General features: G+C 27.0%; 1 protein-coding gene across 4 annotated transcripts; it reads right to left on the reverse strand.

Annotated features, from left to right (window-relative positions):
* Nucleotides 1-27: 27 nt before the first annotated feature.
* Nucleotides 28-2,997, reverse strand: LOC117204028 (eukaryotic translation initiation factor 2-alpha kinase 1-like). Of its 4 annotated transcripts, none has more exons than XM_033441019.1 (9): nt 2,807-2,993; nt 2,356-2,523; nt 1,848-2,004; nt 1,298-1,773; nt 1,046-1,218; nt 804-977; nt 549-704; nt 340-477; nt 28-266 (listed from the first exon to the last, which is right to left on the reverse strand). In XM_033441019.1, exons 1-9 carry the CDS (start codon nt 2,874-2,876, stop codon nt 51-53), a joined length of 1,728 nt encoding a protein of 575 aa, XP_033296910.1. In that variant the 5' UTR covers nt 2,877-2,993; the 3' UTR covers nt 28-50. The 4 variants fall into 4 exon arrangements, with proteins under 4 accessions (XP_033296910.1, XP_033296911.1, XP_033296912.1 ...); XM_033441020.1 differs by having other exon boundaries at nt 36-266; nt 1,046-1,215; nt 2,807-2,997; XM_033441021.1 differs by having other exon boundaries at nt 36-266; nt 1,848-1,893; nt 2,807-2,994.
* Nucleotides 2,998-10,001: the final 7,004 nt, after the last annotated feature.

Here is a 10,001-nt window from a genome sequence, read left to right on the forward strand (position 1 = left end):
TTTTTCTAAAAAAAAAAACTCGCTATCTTTCAGTCTAATAATACAAAGGTTTATATATCTTGCAACGATGTACTATGTTTAACCATCTGTTCTTCTAATATTAATATCCTTTCCTGTAATTTTTGTATTACATCGTCTTTTTTAGCAATGTCAATCTTTAAACGCGCTATCATCATATCTTTATCTTCGTTTAAGTCTTGTAACAATTGATTCGTTGATGGCCGATTCTCGGGCTCATCTTGAACTAATTGGCTTACTATATGCGCCTAACAAACATTGATTACCTTTACCTTCAATTAGTATTTTATTAAAATATCATCTTGTTTTAAATACACATACCCACTTAAGATGAGTAGCAGCTAATGTTGTTGGTATATGTCCCATTTTCAAACTATTAATTATTTCAATTCTTTCCATCTGAGTTCTTGTATGCACTATCAGCTCTAAAAGTACTATTCCTAAACTATATATGTCACTCTGGAAGAAGAAATGTTGCTTTATAATATCTTTAAAAATTATTATTTATTAAAAGAAAAAAACAGTGATACTTTAGGATCACATTTTCCTTGTAGTTGCTCTGGCGCTGCATACATTTGTGTTCCTATTATGGAATGGTGATTTTCACTTCGTAATGGACAAGCTAATCCAAAATCTCCTAACTGTATTTGTAGCTGCCCTGACGTTGAAATAAATATATTGCTTGGCTGAAGTTGTGTAAAAAATTACATATATTTTTAAGCAATAAAGTGAAAGCTCTTTAGGTATTTTATTTGAATCATAATCTTTTCATTTTCTTGCTTTACCTTTATGTCATGATGCACAATTCCACGAGAATGTATGTAGTCTAAACCATGAAGAGTTTGTGTTAATATTGCAATGAGCATTTCTTGTGGCGTTACCTCTATCCTTTCGTCAAGCCACTGTTGAAGTGTTTTTTCACAAAGAGCCATTTGAATATACAATGTTGTATATTTATTCTTTAACATCATATATAAATTAGACATATATATATATTAGATATATATAGTAATACATATATACATACTGTTTGAGGTATATATGGTAAAAGCATCTTATTTTTACTGGATTCTTCATATGAATTACTGCCATCAGTATAATTTGTATTATTTTCTGTTTTATTATTTTGATGTTCGCTATCGTTCCTAAAAGATATACTGTTTGAATTAGTTCTCTCCTCATCCTTCTTAACATTTTCTTCTATAACAAGAGATGAATTCAATTTATAGGATCTTAATATCATGGTTAATCACAAATTATTTGATATAATTATATGTACCAGAGTTATAATTTGTCCATTTACTATGTTGTGACAACATGTCCTGTTTGTCATTTTCTTTTGGACTTTCACTACTCCCAGTATCCAAATTTTGTTGACTTCGTGAACTGGAAGTCTGATTTATCCACGATCTATATTCATTTGTTTTGTTATGTTCAATAGAACCTAATTTGCTTTGCAAATGACTTAAGGATACTAAATGCTGCCTTGAAGGCAACATTGGTTCAATCCATGCACCTTTATATGAAACTATATTGGTATGATTTAATTTGGCAAGAGTTTTCACTTCTTCAAGATGCTGCATTATATTTTTAACTCGATCAGAACGAACTGTTATCTTCTTAATGGCATATTCAATACCATCAAGACGATGTAAAGCTTTAAAAACATAACCAAATCCTCCAGCAGCAATAAAACTTATTTCTTGAAACTCTCTATGATACCGGGACCATTCTGTCATTGATGGTCTACATAAACTAAATTTGTATGAATTAAATATAATATAGCTTCTTTGTAATTGTACTTTGGAAAACACGGTATTAAATTTTACCTTGAAATCTGAAGTGAATTTTCACAACCGGCTGCTGCACGTGTAACTGTAAACAAGTGATACAGTGCTTGTTGATATTGATTTCTTAATGGTTCGAATTCCATCATATTGTAGGAATCATCAATTAGTTCCAATTTGTGAAGTCTATCACAAATAGCTAAAAACAATCATAGAAATTATTTCACAATCTATCTAAAAATTTATTAAGACACTAAAGAATTTAAAAATTGTTGAAATTTGAAATAAAAATGTGCTATAGAACATAATTCCTTAATTGAAATGTTTTAAACAATGGAAATTACTTTTTTAAATACTATTTGATAATTACTTTTGATAAAAAATAAAATTTTTAATATACTGCATGGTTAAGTAACTGAATTATTGACAAGAAGCTCTTGCTTATTTTAAAATTGTTATATTTAATTTTTAAATTGTACAAATACAAGAATTTTTCATACTAACAAAAAGATATAAAAATTAGTTGTTATAAAGAATATAAATATATTACCAAAATACAATTTATTTCTGCGTACTGAATCATCTTCAAATAGTATACACAATTGCTGTATGAGTGATGCAATTAAAAGACTACTGGAAGTTCTAACTATGCTCACAATTTGCCTATTGTTCAGATTACTTTCATTGTCCAAACATAGTGTTGGATTTGCATTGTTACCTAAAAAGTAAAAACGATATAACAAAATATCAGTCAGAGACTACTTAAAGTAATTGAAATTTTGTAATTATTATTCCAGATAATGACCGATTTACTACCTAAAAATTAATTTTTGTACTATTATTGTTTTTAATTGAAACAATACATTTTTTTACGAAAATTAGTAAATTATCGATTAAATAAATGCAGATGACAATATAAAAAAACTAAAATTATAGTTATTAGAACTGTTACTACGAATACATTTAAAAAACGCGCGGGAGTTTAAGGTTATATTATTTACCTCTGTCAAATGTAGTTGCGCTGGATAGTGTATCCCAAAGATTAGTTGGAGGTGAGTTATTATCAACCATTTTTGAACTTATTACATTTTTACATCAATACTTGTATTATTGTAAATCCATGTACACTATCGTAGGGATAAGGTACTCTCGTGGTCACTGATTGCACTATTCGCCAACAAGATTGCCACCCTGAAATCTTAGGTATAAACCAAAGGATACTAAAAAAAAAAAGTCAGAAAAATGTCAAACGGACGTTGTGCAGTGCGATCTTGTTTCTGTAATCAACAATGCTATTGTATTACGTCGGTAAATCTATGCATCCTTTGTATGATTAGCTAGCTTAAATACCTTAGTAAATTGGTAGCATTCGCCATGAAACGTCGCGTCGTGGAAAATCGCAGAGATATCATGGGATGTGTGTGTTTTGTTTTTAATTAATTTTAAGATAAATATATCTAGGCTTAGTTCATAGTGTGTACTTTTTATACAAAGATGCATTGTCTGACTTGGAACAAGTGGTTTTAAGTCCTAGTTTTAAGGCTTAGTCTTAAGCTCTACTTTTAAGTCTTAGCTTTAAGTTTCGTCGTTAGTTTTAAGCGTTATTGTCAAGTTTTAATTTGAAATCACATCGTTTGTTTAGTTTTAGCATATTTGTGAAGATCGATGTATTTGATTGGTATTTTTCTACAGAAGCATGATTTTGGCGACCTTTTTGCTTTTTTTATTGGTTCTTTGTGAGTTTGTGAGTCAGACTACCTATGTTTGGTAATATATAATTAATAATTGATTTGAGAATAGAAAGATGAAAATAGAAAAGATTAAAAAATTCACATTTTTATGTGTCAGATACATGAAATTACAGCTTTAAGTTTTGAAACTAATTAAACGAATCATTTAAGTAATTCATTATTTTGACAGTGTGCAATACTTTCTAAAGTATTATAGTGGTATAGGATTCTATACTTTATTGCGATTACAGGATATCTCATTCTATATTTTATTTATTATTTTCATATATATAAACTTTATTTAGTTTTAATTCAAACCGGCACTATGTACTGAATCGATAACGCCGTATGTGGCACGAAAATGGTAAAAGGGTCAGATGAGCCTCAAAACATGAGGCACGAAAAAGCACTACATGTCACGTTTATTCTGTACTTTGTCTGTGCTCAGGCCAAATCAGTAGGTAAATCGCCGATAGATATTTATTTATCTGTTCATTTATTTATATATTTTTATATTTATATATTTATATATCTATTTATGTACTTATTTATTTATAAATTTTTAGTTTTTATATAAACATATTTTTATTCCATTATTATAAATTTGTTCTTATTCTTTATTTTTGCGAATAAAAGTCTACATATCCCTTACTGGAGAAACATTTAAATCAAGTGTAATATAAAAATGTCACCTTTGCGTTCAGAAGTATATTCTTTTCAAGAAATATTTACTATTAAGAGAATATTTTTGTTATGCGTATGGTAATAATCTCTTGCAACATTAAGTTTTTTAGTTATATTTTCTTATTTCTATTACATTCAAGTTCATTATTAAATTTATAATATTTTATCTTTCTTAATTTAAAAAATATATAACATTTCGTTTTATAGCCTTGTCTGGATTTATCATAATTGTTTTAGTAATAGAAAAATAACTAGCTAGAGAATGTTAATTATATTTCAAAGAAACCGAAACCTCTCGCGCTTGCGCAGAACGATGTCCGATGTTGTCACCATATTAATCTTTTGTCATCACTCGGCGGACGCTCGCCTCTATGTTTTAGTATAGGAGTATTCAGGCCTATGTTATGTATATGACATATATACATGTATATAGTTATCATAAATATATATCATGACATAGATCATGTATATAGTTAACATAAACTTAATTAATTGAAACTAACAATAGACGTTTCAATATCGGTTACTGCTTATAAAACGGAAAATGAATATCCATAAATTGAAAGTCAATTTTAATCTTATAGGGAAAATTGCAATATGAATAAATAATTTTTATAATTTTAATAAACAATAAAAAATATTGTATATAATTTTACAGTAATACAGAATACATTATAAATACAGAATACAGAATCACATTAATAAACTAAATAAATTACTAAAACAAGCCTTTTTCGAAATACATAGTAGAAAATCGCTATATTAACCATTGTTTTGTTGCTTTGATCTGTATGCTGGTAGGTTCTTTTTACACAGAACCCATTTTTTTTTTGTAAAAAAAAACATTTTGATTGTAAAAGACAATAACTCACTAATCAATTATAATTACTTATAAGTTAAAAAAAATGACATTTCTTACAAAACGTATTTTATAACTAATTAGTAATGAATTATTTATATAACAAATCGTATCTGTTCATTTTTTTTAAAAAAACATCTAACATATGATGTTAATGGTTAAGTAAGATACAAGTTAAATTCATAGGTACATTCGTAAAATCAAGCAAAGATATCTCAATTATTGAATAAATGACAATATAACCGATACGAATAGTCTAATTCAATATGTTCGATAAAATAGAATGAAAAATAACTTTTTTTTATCGATTATATTTTATTAATCGCATACTAAGCAAACAAAAAATGTATAGTATCATGCTATTTTCACCTAGATATAGCACGTAACTTTTAGATTATGTAATGTGAGAAAGAGATGAATACGGAAGAGAAAGCTAGACAATGTCATGTTGGTATCCATACGACCTTGAAATGTAATATAGCGCGTAGTGCAGTTGGTGGCATACATTGTTGCACGTGGTGGAGTCATTGACTTTAGAAATACTTTCCACTTTCTACTTAATATGTCCTTGCTGATTTGACCTCCTTTGATCTCTTATCCCTTCTTTTCCCTACATCTTATACGTTGACTATAAGTACATCATAAAATAACGTCATATTAATTATATTTCCTGAAATATCAAGCATATAGAATTATACAAATTAATTAATTAATCATAGATTAATTTTCATAAACAATTTTAGATTGTATAATGGAATAAAACAGATCTTATAGTTGATATGTATTCTTATTTTGATGAATCGATAGTTATAAAGATTGGCAAATTTTTTTTTTCGTAACACTTATTTATAAATAAATAGACTACGGATGGTTATGCGTATTCATGTTTTTATAAATACAAGTAAAGAACTTAGAGTTTCACTCTTTAAATATTATAACTAATACTGCATTTTGGATATGCTTATATTTTTGAATATTATGTTCATTCTTTATATTTTTGTATATTTAAATTTTCTATAAATGTATAAACACCTTCAGTAAAGACTCTAAGTTTAGAGAAGTGACACTAATCATCTATGATGATATCAATAAATGCTTACACAATTCTTTTGGATAACACAATAAAAAATAATAAACAAATAAAACAAACTAGGTTTGACAATCAAATATGTGAAATTTTATAAGTAAATTTTACAAATTTGTGTAAAAGGAAATCCATAATCTAAAATTCCCAATTTATCAATTCACTAATATCGTTAGTTTGTAAATTATTGCGCGATTTTGATAACAAATATTTGAATGAACAATTTCTATTTAAATATTAACTGTTAATATATATTTATTCGAAATATAACCATATTCATAAGAATATTTCGAAATAAGAAACACGAAAAATACCAAACCGGTTATTCTAATCGGTTGATCTATAATAAATACAATGATGAAAAAGAAATGTCTAACTCCTTTTACGATTGTTTTCGAAATTAATCTCCATCACTATACTGATACAAAATAAATATAAGAATATGTCTTGATAAAATTGATTTAGAATATATGATTAGAATATATAATTTTGTGTCACTCATTTTGAGTTATCGTATCAATTAAAACTAAGCGTTGGTCAATAAACACAGTTAGTACATTTTTTGAAGCTTTACTTTCCTTCCATAAATGTATATATAAACATACAGTATTCAACAAAAGTATTGGCACAGATTAGGTTTTCCTAAAATTAATAAAATTCTTTACCAAAATCTCTTGTAAAATATAATTCTAATCTGTTGATTAGATGTTAAGTATATTGTAATTCGTTATTGGTAAGTATCTGGTAAGTATAATGAAAATTAATAATAAAAATACACTATAGACTGTTTTTAACGAAACATAAGATTTTAATTACTATAAAATCGATACAAAAATTAATTTTATACCGATCTAGGAATTAAGATACCGTCAAAAATATAATAGCTTCGGAAATTTTGATTTCTTATACTATAGGTTAGTTCTAAATAAGGATTAAAATTGATATTTTCGATATTTACTTATGATATATTTAATCTTTAAATTCGAAAGTTATATTACAGAAAGAAGTTAAATAAAAAATTATGAATTTTTATAAATTTATAAAAAAAATGTCCTATACCCATATTTTGTATATATCTATCTAGCATATTATAGTTAGAAACATTTGATATTTTCTAAACATTTATGAGAAATTTGCAAAAATATATGAAATATTCAAAGTATAGTACTCGCATTAGTATAATATTTAACAGGTAAAAGAATCTCTACGTAGATTTCATATTTTTAACTATGTTTATAAAAATATAAAATTACATAAACATCTTGATGGTTAAAAATGAATACTAAACTTAAACTTGAAATATTCCAAATAATGGAAAAAATATACAGGTATCTAATCCGAAATAAAAGGTGTAGTATTGCGCTGTAGTTACAGATTAATTAGGAGTGCGATAAATTTTAAAATTGTACCCCTGTAAAACCCAAAATATGCAACTTATTATCTTCAATTAAGATGTTTTATTGATCTTGTCTGTATACAATGGATTGATATGTCGACTTTCGTCTCAACTTTTCAATCTACAGAACGGTGAAAGACCGGCAAGACGCGGTGGTCAATAAAAAAACAAATGAACCAGGTTATGTTTTCTCTTCCCTTTGCCATTTTGGTTTCACCACGATCGCGAGTCATTTCTAAGGTCGCCGCTGGCATAGCTTAAAACAAGTCGCGTTAAGATTGGTCAAGGTACGACATCGCTCTAGAGTTGATTGCTACCTCGACCGTAACCCCACTACTCTTGCCTCCCTACCCTCGAGATTTCTATTTGGTCCATAGCCCCACCAACCATCGCCCGACCTCTTGTACCTTCGACGCGACGTCTCGGAACTGGAATCCTTGTCGATCTCGCCGCGACCCCGACACTGCGTATGTTTAAGCCACGTAAGTCGTGTTGACCCACGTGCCTCCACAGGATCGTACATTGCACTAATGGCACCTTATGCTCTTAATTTGATATGTTATTGTTATACATATCGTGAAAATAATTATTTATTTTTTTCTACCAAAAAAACCTTTTATCAAAGAATGAAGAGAAATAAAAATATATGTTTTTTTAACTTTTCTAGTCACAGGTTATAAACTACCGATTTTAATTAATTCTCCTCTGCGGCATTAATAGATATGATGATAAAAGAAATTAAATATTCTAAATAAATTTTATGTTTTATCAATCACTTTAGGTAGAATGAATTTTGAATAGTTCCATATTAGGGATTTCTGGTATTATTATTGAAATTTTACAAAATCGCAAGTTACTAGTTATCAGTATCAATAAATCTTTTTTATAACAACAATAAATCTGGCGTAAAAGAAGTTAGATTTCCAATTAAATTTTTCATATTACTGGTAATTTGATTATACTATATGACATAAAACTGCAGAGTTATATATATATATAATCTATAACTACTAACTTGTCTATTTACTAATATTATTAGCTAATAGATTATCAGTCATCATAACTAGCAGAACAGTAAAAGGATCCATGCAATCGTTTATCAGGTTTACGTTTCATAATAATGTCTAATTGGTAATTATGCAATTTAGTGATTTTTCTCAATTGAGATTATTTAACTCGAGTTGCATAACTGGAATAATATTATTTATCTTTTGCTACTCTGCAAACTTCTTATTAAAAAATATTCTTTATTCAAAATTTTACAAGACTCAAATTACGAATTGCTAATTCTAATCTATTTTCTTCTATGACAGTAAGTTTGGTGATAAGAAAATTGTATAATTTGTCAATTATTTTTGGCAAAATTGCAAAATTGTAAAAGAGAAGCCTATAACTTACAAATTATAATTTAATTACATATTGATCGCTAGATTATTATCATTAAATTACCATCGATTAGTAAATTATTGTTCAAAATATAATGCAGTTGCAAATGACAATTAAGATTTGAAACGATAATTCTGTTTACATTCACGTGTTACAAAGTGTTGACATATTTTAAATACGCATTAAAAGTATCGTTAATTAATGTATTATATAATACATATGTACTTCGCATTCTATTGTTATCTCTTTTTGTAATAGAGATATGAATGCGCAATAACGATTCCGAGTTCGAATGTATGTAAAATAATTGAATGCGGTTTGACGTAATTCAAACCCGGAAACGTGTTTCGAAAGTGCTCCTTATAGTACAATAAAAATGATCAAAGCACGCGATAAAATTAATTTAAAAAAAGTTGTGATAAGAACTTGATGTAGTAGTACTTTTTCTAATGTAGTAAACTCCTGAGTATATTTATTTTATGTATACTTTTATTTTAATGTTCAATTTTGAAAGCATAATAATGTGGCGGCGATAAATTCAGGTTTGGAGAAATATACGTCTATCTATACGCCTATCTATTTATTATCTGACTTATTACCTGAATCAACGAATATGTATCGATGAAGGATCACTATCATAACGTTCTAGTTACAAATACTTTTGAAAATTTATATACAATTTAATATAATTTATAAGTCTCAATTTATCCAATATATGTATGCATAAGTTATTTCAATAACATTAAATATTACATGTAAAATGAATAAAATATTAACAATATTGAAAAAATACTATGTATTGTAATATTATGAATATTACAATGTAAAGAAATATAAAAAAGGTATTAAAATATATCAAAACTGCAAAATGATATTAAAAAATCAATAAATTGTACTAGAATCGTTATATCATCTTCGATATAACATAACATATAAAATATCAAGGATATTAAGAAACATATTTTGCTTTGAATTATACTAAAATAATCAGCATATGCACATGTACTTGTAAACCCCAATTTATCTACTTTATACATTATTCTAACGAGATATTTAA

The sequence above is a fragment of the Bombus bifarius genome, unplaced genomic scaffold, assembly GCF_011952205.1.
Source record: "Bombus bifarius isolate JDL3187 unplaced genomic scaffold, Bbif_JDL3187 scf7180000007977, whole genome shotgun sequence".
Taxonomy (NCBI): domain Eukaryota; kingdom Metazoa; phylum Arthropoda; class Insecta; order Hymenoptera; family Apidae; genus Bombus; species Bombus bifarius.

What these genes read in the sequence shown, in the direction of transcription:
- LOC117204028 (XM_033441019.1), bottom strand. Translation starts at nt 2,876, where the DNA reads ATGGTTGATAATAACTCACCTCCAACTAATCTTTGGGATACACTATCC. An exon ending in CAGAAATAAATTGTATTTTG is followed by an intron (nt 2,005 to 2,355) that starts GTAATATATTTA and finishes GATTGTTTTTAG; the next exon opens with CTATTTGTGATAGACTTCAC. An exon ending in AAGGAAAATGTGATCCTAAA is followed by an intron (nt 478 to 548) that starts GTATCACTGTTT and finishes TTCTTCTTCCAG; the next exon opens with AGTGACATATATAGTTTAGG.